The sequence below is a fragment of the Euprymna scolopes genome, chromosome 24, assembly GCF_053919585.1.
Source record: "Euprymna scolopes isolate OS-2025 chromosome 24, ASM5391958v1, whole genome shotgun sequence".
Lineage (NCBI taxonomy): Eukaryota > Metazoa > Mollusca > Cephalopoda > Sepiida > Sepiolidae > Euprymna > Euprymna scolopes.
Genome location: NC_136505.1, coordinates 42,535,265 through 42,560,815, shown reverse-complemented (window position 1 = coordinate 42,560,815; position 25,551 = coordinate 42,535,265). Strand labels below are relative to the sequence as shown.

At 35.9% G+C, this 25,551-nt stretch overlaps 2 protein-coding genes across 2 annotated transcripts; both read left to right on the top strand.

The window, feature by feature from the left end:
• Positions 1-71: 71 nt before the first annotated feature.
• Positions 72-7,580, top strand: LOC145246673 (uncharacterized). The gene is made up of 2 exons (XM_080108386.1): positions 72-306; positions 5,485-7,580. Exon 2 carries the CDS (start codon positions 5,486-5,488, stop codon positions 7,457-7,459), a length of 1,974 nt encoding a protein of 657 aa, XP_079964512.1. The 5' UTR covers positions 72-306; position 5,485; the 3' UTR covers positions 7,460-7,580.
• Positions 1,367-2,083, top strand: LOC145246491 (uncharacterized). The gene has a single exon (XM_080108109.1). The coding sequence runs from the start codon at positions 1,367-1,369 to the stop codon at positions 2,081-2,083; it is 717 nt and encodes a 238-aa protein (XP_079964235.1).
• Positions 7,581-25,551: the final 17,971 nt, after the last annotated feature.

Sequence of the window (25,551 nt, the reverse complement as noted above, 5' to 3'; positions counted from 1 at the left end):
CGTGGGCGTGGAAGGAAACAGAGAAAGACCAGTCAACGTATGTGGTAATCACGAAACCATCGGCCAACTCGGGTTCGTGAAGATATCGTACCACATTTGGTGCCTTAAGACGCAGGATTGACCCTGGTTAATTACCAGACGGATCTCGTCGCATCTGTGTCGCAGAATCCAGTATCGGCGCTTCAAAACACAAGATCGACACTCTGTATATTCACCGGCACAACGACACTCCACCCAGAAACCAGCCTAGGAAGCAATTAGCTCAACCTACTCAAGCCACTCACCAGAAAAGTCCACAGAGTCAGGGTAAGTGACTATTTTTCTTTGTTCTTTGCATTCATTGTGCATGTTGGTTCATTTCTAAATAGCTTCTAGGTGTGTTTATTTTTTTTTTTTCTTAATACAATGGCTACTTCTCGTTCAAATATTTCACCTATGTTGGTAACAGCTGGATCAAAGATCCCAATTTTTTCTGGTAGACCGGCAGATCTGAAACCATGGCTGATGGCATTGAAAAAAAAAACAAAGGGTCCATAATTTATCGGACCCTGAATTGATTAACCTAGCCTATGACTATTCAGATGGAGTAGTGTCCGAATGGATTGGAACTTATCTTGATGACCATTCGGATACTTCCAGTAAAGCCTTATTCGATGAAATCACAGCACAGTATGGAGAGTTTGTCAACCCTGCTGATGCTGCTCGAGCATTGATTAAGATGATACAAGGAAAAAATGAATCGCTTGCAGAACTGGCTAGTAGAATGTCAAGTCTTGCAAGGCTGGCTTATAGAGACTCTGAACTGAGAGAAGGGTCAGCTGTACAGGTACAGCTAGCTGAATTCTTCATTGATGGAATAAACAATACTTTCATTAAGGAAGATGTGGCCAGAGCCAACCCAAAGACACTGTCGGAGGCTTTGTCATCAGCCAGAGAAAGTGAAAGGCTTTATGAGCGACTTCTGGGCTGTGGGAAACGAGAAAAAATGAATAATAAATTTTCAGGTAGAAATCATTGGCAACAGGAGGGAATAGGCTCTCATACAGTACTAAGGGAACCAAAGGCGGAGGGTTACCATAGAAAATGGTCTGGAGAGAGTCATGGTTGTTACAGCTGTAGACAACCAGTAAAAAAAAAGGGGATTACTTCAAATCAGCATGAACGCTGGAATTATTACGAACAAAGGTGTCCAAAGTCTGAAAGCGGGAATGTAACTTACTCGACTTCAGAAAAACGAAACACCAAGGCACCGGCACAAACAAAAAGTCGCAGAACTAACCATATTCAGTCATTAAAAGAAAAAAAGAATAAGGGTACTCTTGCTCCTAAAAAGAATAATCCAAGAAATTCCTGCTCTAAACGGGAAATGATTAATATTCCCAACACAAAAGGAGCAGAAGAATATGAATTATTCACACAGGGCTCGGACATGACGTGTAGGGTAGATATCATGGGCAAGCAGGTAGAAGCATTGATAGACTCCGGGTCAGAAGTCTCGCTTCTAAAGTCCTCAATTTTTGAAGACCTAAGAGATAGCAAAATAAAGTTGAAAGACTCAGATTTAACAGTAACTCAAGCAAATGGACAGAAAATGAAACTAAATGGTATGATCCACCTACCTATTAAAATCGGAAAGATTAAGACAGGTTCAAAATTGTACATTGCACCTGACTTAGACCAAACCATGATTTTAGGGGAGGATTGGTTAAAAATAAATAAAGCACAATTATGTTTTAATCCAAATCGGCTAACGATAAGAGGGGTAAAAATTCCCTTGGGTAATAGTTCCGGCGGGGAAATTAAAATCTACACTACAGACAGTGTAAAATTACCCCCACGAACTGCTATCTCCTGCGCAGCCAAACTAGTCCCCTCAGAGCCAAATAAAGAAAACCTATACCAGGTGATTTCAACGGAGGAGGTAATACCGGAGGAGGAAGAAATAGTGTTAGTTGAAGCGATAGTAAAAGAAAATGAGAAGGGAAAGATTCCAGTTATGTTGGCAAATTTGGGTAATAAAACTTTGAGCGTTCCCAAGGGTGAAAATTTGGGAAGGGTAGCGCCAATAAGAATTCGGAAGTAAGTCAGGTACATTGAGAAACGCCCAATTAAGATGAGCAAAAATACAATTAATCCTAAGGACATCAACGTACCTAATGAGCATAGACAAGAGATAGTGAATTTAATTCAGAAGAATATAGATGTTGTCGCTAACTCAGATAAGGAGTTGGGACGAACTCAGTCGGTTCAAATGAAAATAGATACTGGAAACAACCCACCCATAAAAATGAAACCGTACAGAACTCCGATACACAAAAGGGAGTTAGTAGAAGAAGCTGTCAAAGAAATGCTGGAAGCTAAGGTGATTGAACGCTCACGATCTCCTTGGAGCTTTCCCATTGTAGTGGTTGACAAAAAGGATGGGGGACACCGCTTTTGTGTAGATTTTAGAGCCCTCAACAACATAACTAAGCCGCTTGCTTATCCACTACCATTAATAGATGATATACTGGCCCTCTTAGGCAAGGCAAGATGTTTTCCACCCTTGATTTGAGATCAGGGTACTGGCAGGTAGCCCTGGATCAAGATGACCGTGAAAAGGCTGCATTTGTGTGCCACTACGGGCTTTTTCAATTTCGAGTTATGCCCTTTGGATTGGCTAATGCTCCAGGTGTTTTCCAACAACTCATGTCCATAGTACTTGGAGGGTTGGAAGGCTTTGCTATGGCATATCTCGATGACATACTAGTTTTCTCGAGCAATATAAATGAACATTTCCAACACCTTCAAACGGTATTCAATCAACTGAGAAAACATGGGTTAAAATTAAAACTGGCAAAGTGTCAGTTCATGATGGCAGAAACTAAATACTTGGGATTTGTCATAAATAAACAAGGAATCAAGCCAGATGATGATAAGGTCAAAGTAATTCGCTCGATGCCAGAACCTAAAACTGTTAGACAGGTCAGGGGTTTTATAGGCGCAATCGGATATTACCGAAGATTCATACCTGCATTTTCAAGAATAGCTACCCCTCTTATAGCTCTCACAAAAAAAAGTGCTCGCTTTAAGTGGACAGATGATTGCCAGCGATCATTTGATACGCTGAAAGATCAACTGTCAACGATCCCCTTATTGGCATACCCAGACATAAATAAACCTATGATCTTGTACACAGATGCGAGCGACCTGTGTATTGGGGCATGTCTAACTCAACCATGTCCTGAGAAGGACGGTCCTGTCCCAGGAATACCAGAAGAAGTACCTATCTACTTTCTTTCTCACAAGTTAACATCTACGCAACAGAAGTGGCCTGTCATAGAAAAGGAAGCATTTGCTATTGTATATGCTCTCCAAAAACTTGATTATTATCTAAACGGTGCACAATTCGTGATAAAAACAGATCATAAGCCTTTGAAATATCTATTTAAAGCAGATTTGACAAATAAAAAGATACAACAATGGGCCTTAAAAATAAGTGGATACAACTGTACCATAGAATATCTATCGGGCAAAGAAAATACATGTGCCGATTTATTGTCACGTATCCCTAATCAGCTAGAACAAGAATCGACGCCTCAAGAACTTGAAATTGATGATAAATTTTATCAAATAAACATGATAAACTCACATAGGTTGGATTATAGACACACCTTAGATGAAACAGATAGAACGGATGAAAACCCCAAAAAAGAAATGCCCCAATTAGACAGATACAAGGAAGATGAAGAAATTAAGACGCTAAAAAGAACCATAGAGTCAGGTAAAGCATCTAAAGCATTTCTAGAAAGATATATGGTACAAAATGGGTTGCTATACTATCTTTCTGACCGAGACGGAGACGTCCGACCTAGGTTGTATATACCCAAACAGATTCGAGGGGACATATTGAGACAGCTTCATGATAAAATGGGGCATATTGGTATTGACAAGACGTACGAACTCATAGGCAGGAAATATTACTGGCCGGGGTTGTACAAGGAAGTCACAAACCATGTAAACCTATGCGTTGTTTGTCAGTCGAGGAGCGGCAAATCTGAAATTGCACCCCTTGAAGAAACTGATGTCCCATTTTATCCCTTTGAAAAAATTAGTGTAGATGTCTCCGGACCCTATGGGGAAACTCCACAGGGAAATAAATACATAGTTAGCTTTGTGGATTGGCTAACTAACTGGCCGGAAGCCTATGCAGTACCAGATAAGAAAGCTCAGACTGTAGCTAGACTATTACTAACCGAAATAATCCCGCGCTTTGGGACCCCCTTAGAACTGGTATCTGATAATGGCCCAGAAAACGTTAATGAAGTAATGAGACAAACAACTGAAGGTCTCAACATCAAGCACATTGTAACATCCCCCTATCACCCACAAGCTAATGCTAAGGTTGAGCGGTTCCACCGATTCTTGGGAGATACATTGGCAAAGCTCACTAAAGACGACAAGGAAAATTGGGATTTATTCCTGACTCAGGCATTAGCGGCCATAAGATTTTCTATTAATGAAGTGACCGGATTTTCCCCTTATTTTTTACTATTTGGTCGAGATGTAATCTTGCCTATTGATAATCTATTAAAACCCCGTAGGAAATATCTGGGAGAAGATTTTCACCAGATAATCCTCCAAAATCAACATAAGATATTTATGCAAGCTAGGCAGAGGATAAAACGTGCCCAGAAGAAACGAAATGAAAGGGTAAACTTGGGGAGGAAAGAGGTAACCCTCAAAATAGGAGATCCGGTGTATCATAAGAAGCATCTACGACAAGGGAAGCTTGACGAAAAATGGTCTCCTTATTATAGAATAATTAATCAGACAGGTCCAGTAAATTTTGTTGTATGGGACCAAATAAATGGCAAAGTAAAAAAGGCTCATGCAAATGACTTAAAATTAGCAGGAGTAGAAGAATGGGAAATTCCTAAAAGAAAAGAAGCAAATCCACGTATGAGATGGACGAGGTGGGTAGAAGCCCCCTCGGAGACTGATTCGGAGTCAGAAATTGAGATTGAGCCAAGCCCAATTGCTAGATCACAAATAGAAATTGAAGAAGTAGGAAATGCCTTTGTGCAAAATGAATTGGATAGTTGGGAGAGTGAAGACGAAATTCCCCTGTCAGAGTTACGAAAAAGATATCAAGAAAAAGAAGATACACCTTTAAAATACAGATTAAGAAGCTATCAAAATAAAAAAAGGGATGACTTGACATCGGGCCAATCCCATAATATAACTGATCACCAGCTTGCACCAAGTTGTGACTCAGCGAATCAAGCATGTGTGCTGGATAAAATCTAAAACCGGCATTATATAACAGAGAGATGGTTATGTAAGTTGCCATGGATGCGTCTGAAAAACAAAACAAAATAAAATAAAATATAGAGAAGGAATATATAAACAGAAGGCTTGAAAAGAAGTAGTTTTTAAAGTTAGACGGAACCATATTACCTTTCATTAGTAACCGACTGAATTTAACCCCCTATTCTCTTGTAGGATGGCTGAATTGAAGTCCCTACTCCTGCTGAGCATGCTGACAACAGTAGCAGCCCTGCGACATAGTCAGAATGTAATTTTTCGCAAAACAAGTGAAGTAACGATTACAAGGTCAAAATGGTTAATAGTTTTTACGATGAACTTCAAACCCTATTACTCCTTATTAAATAAGTTGAGAAAAGAAATAGACGAGGTCACCTTAGTAGGAAAGGATTTGGAAATTGATTGCATAGCTAATGAAAAAGGGAAATGTTTTAATCTGTGGTGCCCACTTATGCAGGACATAAAGATTATGAAAACTAGTGTGGAGGTTATAGAAAAATATTTGGATGGATTGAAACTATTACAAAATAGAGAAAAAAGATCGGTACTTCCCATAATGGGGAAAGCGTTAAACGTACTTTTTGGGACTATAACAGAGGAACAATTAGATGCCCTAAAGAAAAGATTGAGGACTTCTGAAAAAGGTCAGATGAAATTGGCCCAAGTAGAAAAGGATAGTATTACTATTCTAAATATAACCAGGGTGGAACTAGCCGATAACCGTCGCAAAATAAATGAGTTAGTGGAGGGGTTTAAGGAAATGCAAGTGGAGCTCGGAAATATCACTGGAGAATTAATGATCCGAGTGATAAAACTGGAAGATTGCATAAGAAAATATCTTCGTTTTTTAACAATCATCGAACAATTGCAGAAAAAGTTGCAAGCACTGTTGGACTCCATACAAAACCTGCAAGCACAGTCTGATATGTTAGCTTTGGGTCATTTGTCTCCAAATATAGTGGAACCTTTTGCATTAAAAGACCACTTACTAGAAGTTCAGGCCAAACTACCTCATCACCTAAGATTGCCAGCGAATCCCACAGCTGAGCTGTGGTATTACTATAAGTCATTGGGTTGTCTAACTCTCATCGAAGATGGTAAATTGCTGATTGTGGTGTCACTTCCATTGTTGGATACCGGTAGTATATATGAAGTCTTTCAAGTCATTAATTTACCGATTCCTTATCCACATGAGAAACAGGGATTGGGAACTGTCGCAAAATACAAAATAGAATCCGAAAATATTGCTCTTGATCAAACTAGAGAAAAGTTCATGTTGCTTACCTCTTCCGAGGCAGAAAAATGTACACATGATCTACTCGGAACCTGCGTATCTAATAGCCCGATATATACATTCAGCAATCACCATTTGTGTGTAATCGAATTATTCAAGGATAATAAAAAGGGAATAGGGCAGCATTGTCAAATAGAAGTCCTCCTAGATGTAATGCTGCCAAATGCTATTAGGATAACAGATGGGGCATGGGCGATAGCAGCGAAAGATGAGTTGGAACTATCTCAGGTATGTACCGGAAAACCTCCCAAAACAATAAAAATATCTCCTCCGTTGACCACTCTGCAGGTGCCATTGGGCTGTGGGGTCTATGGCGGCGCTATAACCCTTCCTCCCTATTACCAAGCCGAGGAAAAATTTGAGACCAGCGACTCTTTTTTACCATTGATGAATATCACACTTACTAGTAGATTAAGCCTATGGGAACCTCTAATAAAAGGATTTCCAAACATGACCCCGCAAGCAATCCCTAATGTCGTAAGTCCTCTAAAGAAAATAAATTTAAGGGAATTAATACATAAACTCGATGCACTTAGAGAGGAAAATTCCCTAACAGAAAGTGAACAAGTAGGTAGTTCTACCTGGTTAATTTTGGTAATAGCCATCATCTTATTAATTGTATCAGTTTTGTTAACATCAAGCCTGATAGTACGCCATTGTTTAAGTAAGCTTAAGAGAAATGAACCAACTAAACTGCACAAGAATGTTGGGAGCTCAGGAACGGTTGTCACTGATCAACAGCAGAGACTGGAACAACAAATCGAACTTGAACCAATAGGTGACATACAAACTCCACAGACCACAAATATCCCGAAAGAAGCCTTGCAATTACCATCGGTGGAGATACTTTCAGTGTAATGATCTGAATTTCTTGGAACAATCGATTAAAAAATCTTTACAAATGCATGAAAAAAAAATTTTCCTACAAATGCATTAAAAAAAAAAAAAAAAAAAAAAAAAAGAAAAAAATTTCCTACAAATGCATGAAAAAAAAATGAAGGACTCTGCAATGAACATTTATTATTATTGTTGTTGTCATTATTATCATTATATAAAAAAAAGAGATAATAATTCTGTAAAAAAAAAAAAAAGAAAATGAAAACATTTTTTGTAATATTTTAAAATGTCAAAAAAAAAAGGGGGGATGTAGAAAAAAAAGATGGGGTTGTTTGTTAGGATGAACAATTGATTTTTTTTCTATGGACACATACAAAACTGAACTGTGTAATCAATCATTGTAATTATATGTCTTCTGTATGTACCGTTAAACATGATTTACCGACCTTTAACCAAAGGTTAAATGTCGGTAAGTGGGGGAGGAGTATGACACTTTTAATTAAGTGTCAAAAGGTTGACTGGCGAAGTTAATTAAACAATAATTAATTAAATTATAATATTAATTGTTTTATTGAACAGTATAAAATTTGTTAAGGTAGCCAACATTTTTTAAGAACCAAGTGTAATAAACTGTCATTGAGTGCAAAGAGATGGCGACCTTAGCAAGAACAGGATTTGACCTATAAATCTGTCAATAAAACAAAAACCATCTGTAGGTGTATTGACCTTTCAAAATTATAAACGAACTATATAAGTAAAATTAATTCGGTTTGAAAGTCCGACATTTTAAGTGCAAAGAAATTGGGAATGACAGATAAAACAAAAACAAAGTGCAGACGTTTGCACCTGCTGAAAAATCATAATTTATCAAATTATAAACAATAAATATATTTTTAAGTTGGCAATCATTTTTGGGTCGGCCTAACTTGGAATTGAGTACAAGCTTGGCACAAGGACTGGGCGGCTATACATTATTCATCAACTAATCACAGAATTGCTCCGTATAGCCCCTCCCAATGATTGCAACTAATTGGCCGATTATCTAAAACCAATCAAAGGCTAACCTGAGTGATTGTTACGACGATAGCTATTAGTCGGCAATCCCCATTGGCTGGCCAATCAGACACTGATTGTTCAAGTATTCGGGCCAATAAATAGAGGATACCCAAAGCGAAAAATCGAGTTGGTTCATTTTTTTGCCGCCGCTTAAAGAACCAAATCCGTTGCCATTCTTCATCAACGCTGCTTAATTGCAGTCAAGAGTTTCTAAGAAAACTTTATTCCGCCAGTCAACCACAATCACTCCCCTTGCGTGGTGTTTGAAGATTGTGTTAATAAACGTTGTTATTGTTTATAACAAACGCTTTCAGACATTTTTTCTTTGATTGCTTGGCAACTTTTCTTCCCTCCAGCAACAAATTCAACCTTCGTCGACTGGGCCATACTCATCAATTCTTTCTACGGATCTTAAAGCAACGTGGGCGTGGAAGGAAACAGAGAAAGACCAGTCAACGTATGTGGTAATCACGAAACCATCGGCCAACTCGGGTTCGTGAAGATATCGTACCACATAATTACATACGTTATATCTACAAAGATGTTGAATAATGTACTAGAAAATTATATAAGTAATAACTACACACATCACACAAAATGTTCAACATATTTACATTCTTGATATCTGCTCTCTGTATTTTATCAAATGTGCAACATAATTACACGAGTCATATGTACATGTTGAAATATGTAGTAAATAATTATATAATAGACGTCTAATAACATGTTAAAAAGTGTTATACATGTCCAGCAATGTACTATTAATTACATAAGTAATATCTATTGAAATGTGCACTAGTGTTGTTTGAATAATGCTGATTATTCTCAGAACACAATATTTTGCAACGTCAGCACACATACCTGATAGCTTTCAAGAAGACGATGTGGCGCGTTTGAAATCAGGATCTTTGAGCAAATATGATGGAAAACTCGAAAGCATTACTCTATTATCTACGGCGAATATCCAAATGTAACACCTTTGCAACGTTGAAAGCAGTTTAATGTTTATTACTTCGAAGTGTCTACGATGTTGTAATAGTATTACCATGTACTGTCGCATTAAATGGTTTCTACTACCTACGCCGCGATCTAAAGTACAATGGGCAGTTCTTGTGAAAGATTATAAAACATTAAGGCAAGAATTAATCTTTCGCTTCTTTAATCGAATTAATGTTGAATAAAAGTTATCTCAAGTTTAATTGATCCTCAATCTTTCATTACAATTTATTCATCATTAATTATGGAACGATACCTTAAGTCCGACTGTCTGGAACTTGATATGTAAGACCAGTCCACCAACGACAGGTGGCACCATAGGATTTCTCTCAGAGCTACCGTCATTGACAGGCTCACAGAAATTAACCCTCATATTACGCAATGTTTTAACTGTAATTTATAAGTGCTTCTCTGGGTGTCGATGGTTACGATACTGCTATAAACACTACAGATGGTATATTTATTAAGAGGAAAAGCTCACTTACATAATTGATATCTACATGTCGAAATGTGCACTAGCATTGTTAGAATAATGCTGGATATTCACAGAACACAATATTTTGCAATGTCGGCATATATACCTGGTAGCTTTCAACAAGACGATCTGGCACGTTTGAAATCAGTGTTACTTCCTGAGCAAATATGATGGGAAACTCGAAATCATTACTATAGAACTACATTGAGTTATTAAAAAATATATTTGCTAATTAACATTTTATAAATTACGATTCTAGTCTTCTCCCGTTTTTTTCAGTATGTTATAAATATTATTTTATATCAATATTTTCTTGTACACAAGCAGTTCAACCAAGCTTTGCTCGACCCTATGCACTGTTCATAATTTTATGTGTGTATATATATATATATATATATATATATATATATATGTATGTATATATATATATATATATATATTAAAAAATTTGACTCATGTTTATGTAACCGACATCTAAAATTTCAAGTGTTTAGACCCAAAATTGGCGGAAGATTCTGGTAGAGTCTGCAAAGGTGAACTCTTTTATTGTTGACCTTTTGGCAGCCAAACGTTCGCCCTATAATTGACTTAAAGGTTTGCTCCGTGTCCAAACACCCATTATGTAAAATTTCAAATGTTTAGACAAAAGATTAACCGAATAGTTTGCTAGAGACCGCAAAGGTAAAAGCTTTTGAACTTTGAACTCTTAGCAGCCAAATTTTTAGAGTAAAAATTAACTGAGTAATTTGATAGAGACCGCAGAGGTTAAATGTTTTTTTTTTTAACTTTGCCCCCAATTTTGATCCCGTAACATTTATACTTTGGGACTCAAATAAAATTAAAAAGTTTGATTAATGTCAAAGTAACCTAAATCTTAAATTTAAAGTGTTTAGACATAAAATTAGCGGAGGAGTTTTGTAGAATTTTCAAAAATTTAAATCATAAAACTTTGACCCCTTGACAGCTAAATTTCTGGCCGGCAACTGATTAAAAAGATATTCCCAAATCTTAATACCTCTTATGTAAAATCTCCAATCTGTAGATAAAAAATTGACAGAATAGTTTGGTAGGGAAATGTACACACACAAACACACACACAGACAATTTTACGTTTATAGATGTACTAGCATTTAAGCCCGGCGTTTCCCGGGTGTTTGGAGGTGTGTGATAAGCAAAAAAAAAAAAAGTGGTACTAGGAAGGCAGGCTCGAACCCGTACCGCAAAGGAGGAAAAGAGCGGGGGAAAACCTGACGTCTTTGCTGTTACGATCACTGCCAATCCGGAAGTGACGTAGGTTTAAATTAAGGCTAGACAATCGAAAGGAGAGGATGACTGCCAAAAATATCCGCGAGAAAGCGACACCCCTGTAGAAAAGTGTCCAGTTGATGGTGAAGAAATTAATGTTTTTAGCTGATTTTTCGGTATTTGTCGTCTGAAGGATCGAGCTTCAACACGCTACTGATCTTGTGAAAATTCGTCGTCTATGTCGAAAATTTTAGGCAGACATGCAAACAGATATCCATACATATTGGTAGCTCAAATTTTCGACCAAAAGCAATTAAAAAGCTTGCTCTATCTCTGAATACCGTTTATGTTAAATTACAAATGGTTAGACCAGAAATTGTCTCAGTAATTTGATAGAGACCGCAGAGGTATTTTTTTTAAATTTTGAACCCTATTATGCCCCCTTAACATTTATTTTTTGGGCTCAAATCATGTTATAAAGTTAGATCCATGTCCAAGGCACCTATATCTAAAATTTTAATTCATACCCAAAATTGGCGGAGGAGTTTGGTAGAGTTCTCAAAGGTCAAATCATTGAACGTTGACCCCTTAGCAACGATATTTCTGGCCGAAAACCGATTACAAAGATTTTCCCAAATCTCAGTACCCTGTATATCAAATTTCGAGTATGTAGACTTAAAATTGACAGAGTTATTGCGTAGGGAAATGTACACAGACAAACAGACACACAGACACGTTCGCTTTTATAGATATACTAGCATGGGTTCCCGGCGTTGCCCGGGTGTTTGGAGGTGAATGCTGTAAAAAAAAACGGTCAATTTTTTTAAGTTTGACCCCTATTATGACACCTTAAAATTCATTGTTTTGGGCTCAAATCAAGTTATTAAGTTAGAATCATGTCCAAGGTACCTATGTCTAAATTTTCAAGTGTGTAGACCCAAAATTGTCGGAGGAGTTTGGTAGATTTCTCAAAAATCAAATCGTCGAACTTTGACCTCGTACCTGTTAAATTTCTGTCCGATAACCGATCACATAGATGTTCCCAAATCTCAGTACGCTGTATATCAAATTTCGAGGCTTTAGACTAAAGATTGAAAAATTGAGTTATTGTGTAGGGAAATCTATACAGACAATCAGACACACAGACACACAAACAGACACACAGACACACAGACACCTTCACTTTTATATATATATATATATATATATATATATATATATAGAGAGAGAGAGAGAGAGAGAGAGAGAGAGAGAGATTTGTTTAACAAAAATATACACGTATACATAAATATATATGGAAACAATTTTGTGTTTACTATAAACTTTTTTCGTAAATATTATGCAAGTATAAATCATGTAGAATATTTGTATGAATATAATTACAGGTAATAGTTAACTAAAGATTTTTATAATATTAAAAAAACAGAGCAACTAACAGGGAATTAATTAAAATTAATGTTTAAAAGAATATGCATATTAGCTAGTTCGTTTGCTAGAGAATGCAAGTCCACAACCAAGATATAAGAAAATTGTATTTTCTTTAAAATTAAAAAATAAAAATCCTCTTAAATTCTTGCCTGTTTTCTTCCTCTCATTTTTATTCCTAACTATTTTCATTTTCTCGCTCTTTTCTTTTTGCTCTCTCTCTCTCTCTCCCTCTTTCGAATATTATTTATCCCCCCCCCCCCCAACCAACCAAGAGAGGCAGATGCGATGCAAGACTGAGTTAATGTATGGTATGGAATTATAATTATTGAGCACGACAAGGGGGCGGATTACAATCTATTTTGTCTCTCATAAGTTCTATACCTCTTTCTTTCCCTCGCGTATGTCCTTCCATCATTTCTTTGTATCCCTTATCTTTATATTATTTATCTCCCACCACGCGAAAGGAAGCTGTGATGCAAATTTGGATTTAATATAACTTACTCAGTTATAATAATTATTGAGCACGAGAAGGGAACTCGTGGTTTTCTGGCATCACGTAATGTCCATCTCTCGAGGGCTCAATGAGTTCCCAATAAACATCAGTAATACGATAATTGTCTTCCGATAAGAAAATAATATATGTCTCTACTAATATATAAATTTCACTTTGTCTATATGTGTGTCTGTGCGTGCGTGTTTCTGTGTGTGTGTGTGTGTGTGTGTGTGTGTGTGTGTGTGTGTGTGTGTGTGTGTGTGACTAGTCTCCTATGGACACTCGAAACAGCTTGGCCGATATTTTGAGATTTCACATAAATTTACGTTGGGGGTTGAATTGTTCTTCATAAGATTTGTATCGGAATGCCTCAGATAAGTATCGAAATTCAATAATTGAAAAAAAATTCGATTAAAGAAAGGAGCGTTCAATTTTACTAAAGTTAACAACATTATACAGCCTAAAAACCCAAGTGCATTTGAGACGTTTGATATCGCACAAGCAGAAGGGACCAGCGTATAAAAGCAACAACAGTTTTTTTTTTCGATAAAACAAAATAACTGTTTCTGTTTAGAGCACAATTACACTAGGATACTTGAGTTTTGTATCTTAAACCTACAGGCATTATATAAACATTATTTTATCAAATAAACAATAGGTTCTCTACAGTGCAATGTATTGTGGACTAAGTCACTACGAGGAGTCATGTGAAGTTTCCTTCCGATGCACTGCGGATGGGGTCCCAAACTAGAACAGATAGTCAATCGATTTGATTGACATGACAATAAAAGTATGGGAAGTGTTGAAAAGTCGTTGATTCTCATTCAATCCCGGGCAAGTTTGTATCTCCCTGCTAATATATATTTATTCTTGGTATAAATGATTTCAGAAAGGATGTATTGCAGTTTTGTGGCTGTATTTACTTATTTTGATGTAATCTAGTGTCCACGTGGATCCGATACATGCATTTTATTAAACACTAGCGAGCCGCCTTGTTTTGCCAGTCATAAAACACACATGAATTTTATATTTTAATGAATGCAGAATTTTTATTTGTTATAAACAGACATACTGTGGTGGGTATTAAACGTAACATTAAATTCCATTTAAGAATGAAGTAAAAAACGGAAAGAAACTAAACATGTGCGTGTGAGTATTATGCTTTTTTTTTTAAATGGTTCACTTCTCGTAAGTTAAAAAAAAAGGAATACTCGAGCTGTGATCGAAACCAAAACCTAAACACGGTGAGTCGAGTACAGTAACACTTAGGCTAGTTCGATACGATCTTTACGAAGGGTTTTCAAACCTCTTTATTCTTAACATACGGAATCTGTAATATGAACGATTCACGCATGCGCATTCGTGAAACAGTTAGCAAAGAGATAAGAATTCGATGACCCTCCTTATGCATTTTTCAATTTTGGTACCTTAATAACACTTTTCCCGTATTAAAACCGAGTAAAATTTTTCAGATGTCTGAATACCTTATATACCAAATTTCAAGTATGTAGATAAAAAATTGTTGAGTATATAGGTTTAGAATTGTCCTCATACATTCTTAATTTTTTTTATCGATGTATGGATTAATTCGAAGTATTTAAGTGAAAAATTAATTCGTGCCTAGGTTTTATAATCCTTCTCAGAAACTGTTGCGGATGCGCAGATTGTGAAAATAATTAAATGCATTCTCAGTTGATCTGGGTCCAGTCTCATGGCACATTTTTTCTGACTATACACCCTAACAGCAAGATACTTTAAAAAATATAGGCATACTTTTCCTCGTCCAGGATCAGGTCAAAGAGAAATAGATACCGGAGTTTAGCAGTTGTTAGCCTGCATATTTGTTGGGCTGGTAAAAACTGCTGGGTCCTTCAACCTCACTTTCTTTCTCACTTGGAGCCGGAATTTTATTTAGGGAGGGACTTTCCTCGCCTCTCACCGCTTTCTCTGCTTGAGCAAAAGTACAGTCGCCTATCGGTCCGAGTTCGGTCTTTTATTTCTCTCAAATCTCGGGAATTCTCACGGTTTGTCTCGCCCTCTTTCCCATAAAACCAACAACGTCTACCGCTTACTCTTCTTCCTCTTCCAGCCCCTGTGCATTGACAGCAAACAGAACAGTCCCTCTGTCTTTTGGAGGTAAGTGCATTAGAAGAATTACTACTACAGCGGGTTTGGTACTGCCAAGTAGAAATGTAAGGAGATAATGTTAGTTAAGGAAATTATGTCCTAAAATTAATTTACAACATAGGCTTCTTATTGCCAGTGACTTCATTTTACAATAGAAAATTCCTTTTCGTCTTTAGCTCGATGTAGGTCAAGCAGTATCCGACTACACGGTAAAATAATAATTTGACCATCGATATTTAACTAGAACAAAAAAAAAAAAAGAAGTTTTTCTATTTGTTTTTTTCCACGATATTTATATAAATTTTTTTTTTCCAAACTGGAGATTTAGGCTATCCACGTAGACTGTCACAATTGTTTTCTTTTTTAGACATTTAGAAGCGGCAGTGAATATTGTAAATGGAAATAGGTTGGTGGCCAAACGCGGTTTCTGGGAAGGAACCGACCGACAGACTTTGAAAAACTATAGCTACTTGCCAAATTCGTGACATTTACTATGTTGAGCATGGTCAAGATGAATATGCGTGTTTACAAAGGTCTGTAAAGAAGCATTTAATCTTAGCCGAAGCGGTAGTATTAGGCTATTCCTTAATATTTGAAGAATCCTTATCAAGGAGGTAGACATCACATTCATGGAAATTTGATATATTTTGGAGTATGAGTGATGAAAAAGTGTTATAGTCGCAAAAAACTTAAAAATCAGTTTGTAAATAGGGATACGATTGTTTCTGGGTTATGTCCAACGTAAGACCTAGTTTGTTAGCGGTAGCCAAATCCATGTTGATGTCCTCGAGCATCTTTTATCAAATTTAATTAGATTGTACTCCACTGATAGAGGTATTTCTTATTGAGATATCTCTAGCTTGGATTGCTGTCAGGAGAGGAAAATTGAAGTTGCGACTTAGTATTTTCAAATTTGGAAGATACAGCTTTAAACCTTCTTTAGGCTATTGACGCCGAGTAACAACTAAGTATCTGGCGAAAAGTGAGCTTTTCCTCTTAATAAATATACCATCTGTAGTGTTTATAGCAGTATCGTAACCATCGTCACCCAGAGAAGCACTTATAAATTACAGTTAAAACATTGTGTACTATGAGGGTTCATTTCTGTGGGCCTGTCAATGACGGTAGCTCTGAGAGAAATCCTATGGTGCCACCTGTCGTTGGAGTCATAGTCTTACATATCAAGTTCCAGACAGTCGGACGAGGTATCGTTACATAATTAATGATGAATAAATTGTAATGAAAGAGTGGGTATCAATTAAACTTGAGATAACTTTTATTCAACATTAATTCGATTAAAGAAGCGAAAGATTAATTCTTGCCTTAATGTTTTATAATCTTTCACAAGAACTGCCTATTGTACTTTAGATCGGGGCGTAGGTTGTAGAAACCATTTAATAAAACAATACATGGTAATAATATTACAAAACCGTAGACACTTCGAAGTAATAAACATTAAAACTGCTTTCAACGTTACAAAGGGATATTCGACGTTTTAACACTGAAATTATTTATTACTAGCAGTATTACCCGGCGTTGCCTCGGGGTTGCTTTGATGTTTTTTTATGCTTATTTTAATCTATATCTTTTGTAATTCTAATATCTTCTTCTTTTTATTTTAGTTACTTTCGGTTATATTGACACCTTACTGATCAACGTAGCCCCCACACTGGATGCAACGCAAGCAACAATCTAATTTCTCTGATTTGCACCACCTTAGCAGCTATTCTCCCAGCTCAAAACCAACTACTTTGGCGAGGTTTTGGAGGCCATGATTTCGTGACCCGTATGCGAAAGAAACCACAGGATCAACATCGACTATCTATTCGTTGTCAGAATGTATGTGGTTGTCGCTGTATAGTTCTACAATTAGTCAACTGTGTCTAAAAATTCCTTATCTTATGTCGCCGGGCATAATACTTGTGCTTGGTTGTTGGGAGCCTTTGTTTTGTTTAACCGGCATATAAGAAACCTCTGAATCACATTTTCATTAAATATGTGTATAGAATGTTTTGCAATTTCTTCAGGATCGGTTGCTTGTTCATTGGATGTTCAAAAACAAAATCATAATTTACTTTTCACTGCTAAAAAAAAAAAAACGTAAATTTTCAAGTTTTATAAAAGTCTTCGCAGTTAATGGAAAAAAATGAAGAGATGTGCATGCAGGGTTTGAACCTACAAACCACGCCATGCAAAAAAGGAAAAAAATAAGATACGCTATCAACTTACCCACAGTAGAATTTTCACGGTCCGTTTTTCTATCATTGTTGCTAAGCGACGACATGGAAAAATGGCTTTACTGATAATAGATAAATTAAAATAACTAAGATCAATCACAGACTTATACACTAAAGTTCTCTAAATTTTAAAGAAAATCTGTTCAGCTGTTTCGGAGTCTGTAAAGAACGAACTCACACACAGAGACAAAGTTGCACTTATAGGGGAACCTGGGGCAAAACGAGATACTTAAGGGGAAAAGAACTGTCGAGTCAAAGGTAGCATTAACATATAAAGCATATTCTGTGTACTGAACATTCAAAGTATTGGAAAACAATGCCACAACAAAAAAAAAGATGAGAAATTATTTTCAAAAGAAATACAGATTATTTATTCAGCTAACTATATTGTCCCGGCAAAACGAGACGAATATTGGTCTGAACAATTCGGTCTTCACAGAGCTCACAAATGAAGATTGGGGTCTTGTTGCATTCGTCTAGACCTGCACAGCCGTAGTGTGCCCATTTCCAACAGTCCCCTTGACAGGCTACCCAGCTTTCTGCACTCTTAGAGTACAGTTCGTCACAGATCAAAATAGATAAATTTTTAATACTTACCCCTTTTTCATGCACGGGGCTGAATAAAACAATGTTAGACGTTGGCGGCAAGGCGTTACCACGTGATCTCTTGATCAGACTCCTCACGAAAGAGCTCTCTCTCTCTCTCTCTCTCTCTCTCATTCTCTGTTTCAGTTATCTGTGGTGTCTCGGTTTACCCCGCTATCTCATTTTGCCCCAGGTTCCCCTATAGTTGTAGATAAGAGATAGAGATGACAAGCCCGAGTCGATATACATTTCCAAACACTACATACACGAATTTACACTTTTTTTCACTTAATTTATGGATAGGAATAAAACTAAAACACCTATTCTGGCATATTGTGCAGTTTCATAATCCCATTTCCATGGGATTTTGAAGGGAACGAGTTTAGCATTACAAAATAGAAAAAGAAAAAACGATTACCTAAACATAAACACGCATTTAAACATTGCAATATTTACTGGGTAACTTGTCATCCGAATATAAGAGTTAATGCCACTTGCTCAACAAGACAACACTGTGATAATTGGTAATAGTAGAAATTAAGCATCATTTGATTATTTTAAAAAACTTTCCAACAAGAACTTGTTTAATATTTGACTTCAAGACGACCATATATACTCATGTTGTTTGAAGCCACATATTGTTGTGTTCGACAGCCAGGAAATTCTCGGGGAAAACATAATCTTTGAAGAACAATAAAAATTCAAAAAAAATTATATATTTATATCCATTTTTTTATAAATGAACATACATAGTTTAAATTAAACTTAACTGAATCGAAGCACTAATAAGTATTTCTGCAGAAACAAGTGCAACACTATCTGTGCATATGCAGCGTTGTCGATTGCTCAATTTGCTTAAATATTTGTTTCGATGTTTTCGATTTTTTTTTTCGGCATAAATTTTTGATTAAATAATTCAATGGAGGAAAATATTTTATTTAAAACCTCAATTGGGCAGTTTACTACGTTTTAAAGGAAGATGAAAGCCACGATTAGCAAAGTAAAAAGAGGGAAAAGGTTGGGGTTAGGATTCGAGAAATTGCGTGACGAATTCAGTGAACCAGTCATGCAACTTATTCCCTGGTTTGCAAGAACAGGTGAAACGAGGGAAAACTCATGAGGCATTCACTGTCTCTTGTTTATGCTGGAGTTACCTTTTTACATCGCTACATTTCACTTCGTTAACATATATTGTTAAATAAAGTTTCAAAAATTTCGTTCTAGTAATTTATTTTATTGCATTTGATTTCAATGCAAATAGTCCTCCGTCAAAGTTGACCATGGATTGAGCATCTTTAACCTAATTCTCCCAACTGCTTACTTGACTTGAACATGAATGCGAAAACGATGAACTGTTGCAAAGGTCAAAGACCTGTGTGATTTCTACGCTGTTGGCAATGCTGTTTCCGTTTCTGCGTGTGCACTTCTCTAGAGCAAAGACTATCAGTTTCTTCTCTTTTGTTTTCAGCCATCTTGAGCGGTTATCTATACTGCTCTTCCATGATCCAATGTTGTTTTTGATCGCCTTTCAATTTCTCCACATAATATTTTTGCATCAGAGATTGGTGCGGTTAATATACCTATTCACCATGAAGTATGTTCTTTTGGAATTCGTCCATCCTCCATACGGGTGATTTCAATAAATAATTAATCGTTACTAAATTAATACGAACGTGAAAGTCACGCAGTCTCGGAAATATACAGAGAGAGACAAGACGCGCTCACAGAATTTTATTGATATACTAGCAAGCGGGCACCTTGACTTGTTCGTTCATAAATACGCTTAAATATATTTGAATTTATTCGTGTTTCTTATTACAGAGCGTAAACTCTTTTGAATATATATATATATATATATATATATATATATATATATATATATATATATATATATATACATACATATATATATAAGAGAAAGAAAATTAAAACTGTAAGTTGAACTTTAAAATCAAAACTGATTGTTCGACTGAATACTCCAAAAACAATTTACAAAGTCCTTGTTATTATTGATTTTTTTTCTATCCTTGGATGAGACGAATAGGAAGAATAGCATTCTTTGAAACTCCACGCAATGAAGACTTTGTAAATTTTTTTTGAAGTATTCAATCGAATAATAAGTTTGGATTGTAAAGTTTAAATTACAGTTTTAATTTGTTTTCTATTATAATAAGCTCTACTCTCTGTTGCGCATTGCGTATTAAGCTTTTTTATTCGGTTGGGATAAAACTATCTATCTCTCTCTCTCTCTCTCTCTCTCTCTCTCTATATATATATATATATATATATATATATATATATATACTGGTATTTATATTAGATTATAATTTGCCATTGCGTATATCAGGTACACACAACATCGTTTTGATTTCATTACTATATGTATTATATATATAGTAACTTATAAAATATATATGGCGATTAAGCTACACTGAATATTCCGCGTTTCATCCACGCTAGGACTCTTCAGGCTTATGCGCGAATTTTGTGCTTGTTAGTCGTTTTTATATACGCATCTGCTATTGAGATTTTAGTTAGTCTAGTATCCACCGCGCCCTTACTATCAGCCAATGAGCATGCACTTATCGGACAAAGGCCTATTTGACCTCTGGTTGACCTGTTCCTTTGTGTGTGCTCTATTTTGCCTGGATATCTAGTTTCTTGGTCTGTTTTAAAACTAGGTTATTGTTTTTTTATGTTAGTTTATATATAAATATATATATATATATGTACATACATATATGTACATTTATATATATATTTTTATGTTAGTTTATATATAAACATATATATATATGTACATACATATATGCACATATATATACATATATATATATGCATACATATATGTGTGATCGTTTATGTATATTCATGTTTATTTAATTTATTTATTTGTTTATTTTCTATTGTTTTTGTTAGTTTTAAAACTATTTTGTATCACTATCCTAGAGTAAATTTTATCTTGTGAACACAGTTGTTTGCTATTTCTCTTCTAAAGTTTAATAGATGTTGAGGTTCTTTAAAGTACAGGAGAGCAAGTTTTTCATTAAAGCATAATCTACATGGATCGTCTAGGTCCCTACACGTGGTAGCTTGTCTTATTATTTTCCATTCGACTACCGGCGAATGTCCGCTTTCCTTGAGTTCCCAGTATTTATTTGCTAGCGTTGTTTTCATACGGTGTTTTTTATTGTTGGATGTACTTTTGTGGTCATGATATCGAGTTTTGAAATCTAAGGAAGTCATACCTACGTAATATTTCTTGTTATTCGGGTTTTCTTTCGCAAATATTGTGGCCTGGTAAACTACTTTTTTGGTTAGACATTTATTTTGAAGTGGGTAAAGTGTGCGGTGTCTACAGTTGCATTTATCTTGTTCGTTATTTTTATTTATAGTATGGTTGTTCTTGTCAGGGGCTGGTTTATTATTATTATCATTATTTTTATTATTATTATTATTATTATTTCTGCTAGTGCTAGTTTTATTTTGTCATGGTGTCTACTTTTTTATTGTTTATTTTGTTGTTGTTTACATTATTTTTATTTAATATTTTGTTATTATGTGCTTTAATTATCATCTCTAAATTTTCGCAACAACTCTAGGATAACTTTAAGGTATTTTTATTGAAAATTTTGTGTAAGGGGTTGGTTGCGGGAAAGTGTTTTTCAATAAGATCTAGAAATTTCTTGCCAAGTTTTGTTTTTAACATTTGATTGTATGGGACCGTATACCAAATTATAGTTCTTTTTCTTCTATTTTTAATTTTATTGTAGTTGTTGGTGGTTTGTTGCTTATATTTGATATCGATATTTTTGTATCCACTATTTTTTAGGGCTGTTTCATAGATATTGGTTGACCTGTTAAATGCATTTTCATCGCTTGAGTTATTACTGAGTCTACTTACGATCGAGTTAGGAATCTGTTTTATAATTGATGGTGGGTGATTGAACTTAGGATATATGTATGTACATATATATATATATATATATATATATATATATATATATATATTTATATATAAACTAACATAAAAAAAAACGCTAACCTAGATTTAAAACAGATCAAGAAACTAGATATTCAGGCTAAATAGAGCACACACAAAGGAACAGGTCAACCAGAGGTCAAATAGGCCTTTGTCCGATAAGTGCATGCTCATTGGCCGATAGGAAGGGCGCGGTGGATACTAAAAAGCTGATTGGCTAACTAAAATCTCAATAGAAGATGCGTATATAAAAACGACAAACAGCCACAAAATTCACGCATAAACCTGAAGAGTCCTAGAGTGGATGAAACGCGGAATATTCAGTGTAGCTTAATCGCCATATATATTTTATAACTTACTAACTAGCTCTACCTACATATTGAGCACTTTTGAAGTAAATACTTAAAGTTTACGCATCAATATATACTTTCGTATATAAATTTTATGTGAGTAAATTAAGTATATGTGTGTGTGTTTGTGTGTGTGCTGTAGGTATTTCATTATTATCGTAAATAATTATGTCAAACCCTTTAAGAAACCTGTTTCTTATCGTTGACCACTTTCAGTTTAATTAAACTCTCATGCATGGATGATCATATAATATTTAGATCATTCTTACTGACGTAAAAGCACTTAAAAATAAAATGTTTAAATTTCAACGTTATTTCACGCGGTTAATGGAAGTCGAGTGGATACGGTCCCTGCTAAAGCCAGAGATGGCTTTGTCGCCGGGTTCGAATGGGGGCTTTAATCCTTGGGTTGACTGGCTCATACACAGTACCAATCCCCATTTAAAAAATCTGAAATATACAAATGGGGAATTTCTTTCCGTAAATTAATTTCAAATTTGTATAAGAATAGATATTTGTGTCGATGCGTAAAAGTGTCCATTGTTCTATTCAAATGGGGAAGCATTTTATTTTTTAATTTTCACATTCGTAACTTCATTAATAAAACATTACCAGCATAGAGGCCTTGATCATAGAACACCGAATAAGATTGTCTGACCATGTGGTTTGCATGGAGAACACTAGACTGCCGAAACAAGTGCTTTTCAGTCAACTAACTGCAGGAAATCGACTCTGAGGCCGCCCGCACCTTACATTCAAAGACCAGTTGGAGAAATCTCTAACTGAGGCCAATATAGATCCAAAGACCTTTGAAGCCTCGTTGAACAACAGACATGAATGGAGGAACAGAGTCAAAGTGGGTACAAGCCAATTCGAAGAAAATAGAAAAACCAATCTAATAACCGAATGGCAACAAACGGCCCTTAGAGCCAACCAACCGCAAAGCCCCCATACAATGCCCCAAACTATTCGTCGTCATCTTCAATAACTTAGAAAAAGTTCGTATGCTTCTAAAAATGTGTGCTTTATGCATTTGTTTAAAGGCAACTGTAAACTGCGTGTTGAGACTTCAAGACAGTTCATGAGACCCACATTTTCTTAGGCTCCAGGACGTGTTTAAATTATTGAAGATACCGATGAACTTTTCTATGGTAACAGGAAAGCTACATCGCCAATGTGTTTGCTGATTTATGGAGTCTTTCATGTGATGCCATGGAAAGCTTTTCATTGAACTCAGCCGGAAGTTTATATCAGTTTTCATAATATTATAAATAATCTTCTGCACGTTCTTCTGTTTTGTCAATCTACTTCATAAAATGAGCAAATAATCAGAGTCGCCTCAATTTAAGATTACATTTTTACCAACTCATTAAGCCTCGCATAGAATGCTTACGAGATTTTATGCTTAACGGCTTCTAATAGTAAAAATTCAATGATTCTTTTAATCTATTATATAAATCTCACCTGCCTGTTTAAATGTATGCATGTATGTTTTATGTCTGCCTAAAACTTTTGACACAAACTACAGATTTCCACGGGATTTGTATCGTTTTGAAGCGCAACCCTTCAGACGAAAAATTGGCTAAAAACATTAATTCGTTCACTTTTAAGTAGACACTTTTCTACCTCGATATTTTCAAAAGTAATCCCCTATTTTCGATTGACTAGCCTTAATTTAAACCTTCGCCGCTTCCGGTTTGGCGATGGACACAAGGGCAAAGACGTCATGTTTTTTTTTTTGCGTTCTTTCCCTTCTTTGCGGGTTCGAACCTGCCTACCTACAACCACTTATTTTTTTGCTCAACACACACCTCCAAGCATCCAGACAACGCCGGGCACCCAGGCTATATAACATAAATTATAAAGTAATGTGTGTCCAATTCCATATAACTAGACATCAGAATTAAAGGATACCCTCCAAATGCTTAGATAAACTCTATATTAGGCCCCTATGCCAGCAAGTAGAGATTATGTCAACTAGTATGAATTTTGGCGAGGGTTATATAGTACACGTCATGATAACCAGGCGGCAAACGAAAGTAGACCCAACTAAAGCTAGCGTGATTGAGGCAGGAAGTCAAAAGTTATCTTCCTAGAGAATAGCACTACAAATGTTGATGGTGAATAATATAACATAGAGATGACGTCACGTGTTACAGGGAAAGAACAGAGTCTGTATTCAATCAGAGTTAGAAAGCGGAGATGCGTCTGGTAATGTATAGAGATTTTAACTGAATGTGGCCTCGAAACTTGACATCTGCGTCGTCCAGCTTAAACTAAGTAAGAAAAAAAAAAACAAAGAATAAGTGATTAGAATTAGATGTTGGTCTTACCCCCCGCCCTTGTTGCGAGACTCTCTACTTTATCGTTATTTTCATGGTAAGTGCTCGTGTGAGTTCCAATCTATTGTCCCTTCCTAGCCTGACTTTTACAAAAACCACTCGTCTCTGTAACCATTATCAAACATTTTTTCCACTCTTTTACTGTTCCTTTACCTAACCGTAGATTCCATGAACAAAGCTTTTTTTAGAACGGCACGCATGTGGAAATTTGTTCCGCTGTCTTGCTTTCCAACTGAGTACAATATAGTCATCTTCAAGTCCAATGTGAACAAGTTCTTGATGAGTCGTTCTCTTAAGTAATCCAATTTACCAAATTTCCACTACAAACGATGATTACATTTACCTATTGACTACTGTGGTCCTGGAGATGATGTTAAACTATATCCGATGGTGAAGCCCCAGCTTGCGGGCTTTGGGGAGTGTGGAGCCACCTTTTAATTGCCATTGCTCAGTGGTCCACTCTGACCAAGAGTGGTAGTTCCTGTTAAGGTCCCAACTCTGGGTTAAATAGAAACTAACTTGAAAAAAAAAACAAAAACAAATAAAAATCTTTTCTTCAAAATCACTGAATTTGGCATTAAACACCCTGAAAAGGATTGATATGCCGTACAACAAAAACAATCAAACAACCTATTGACACTCGTTCCCTCGTATCCTCGAGTGGACTCCGGGCCATAGTAAGTAGTGACTTATTTGTAAAAATAAACCAAAAGGTTTGACAAAATGTAAAATCAAACCCATTTTCTGTAGATATCCCTAGATACTAGTAAGCCTTCTGCTGTAATAGTTTCTTCCCG

Bases quoted from the DNA above. Each gene is read 5' to 3' on its own strand.
- LOC145246673 (XM_080108386.1), top strand. From the start codon at position 5,486: ATGGCTGAATTGAAGTCCCTACTCCTGCTGAGCATGCTGACAACAGTA.
- LOC145246491 (XM_080108109.1), top strand. From the start codon at position 1,367: ATGATTAATATTCCCAACACAAAAGGAGCAGAAGAATATGAATTATTC.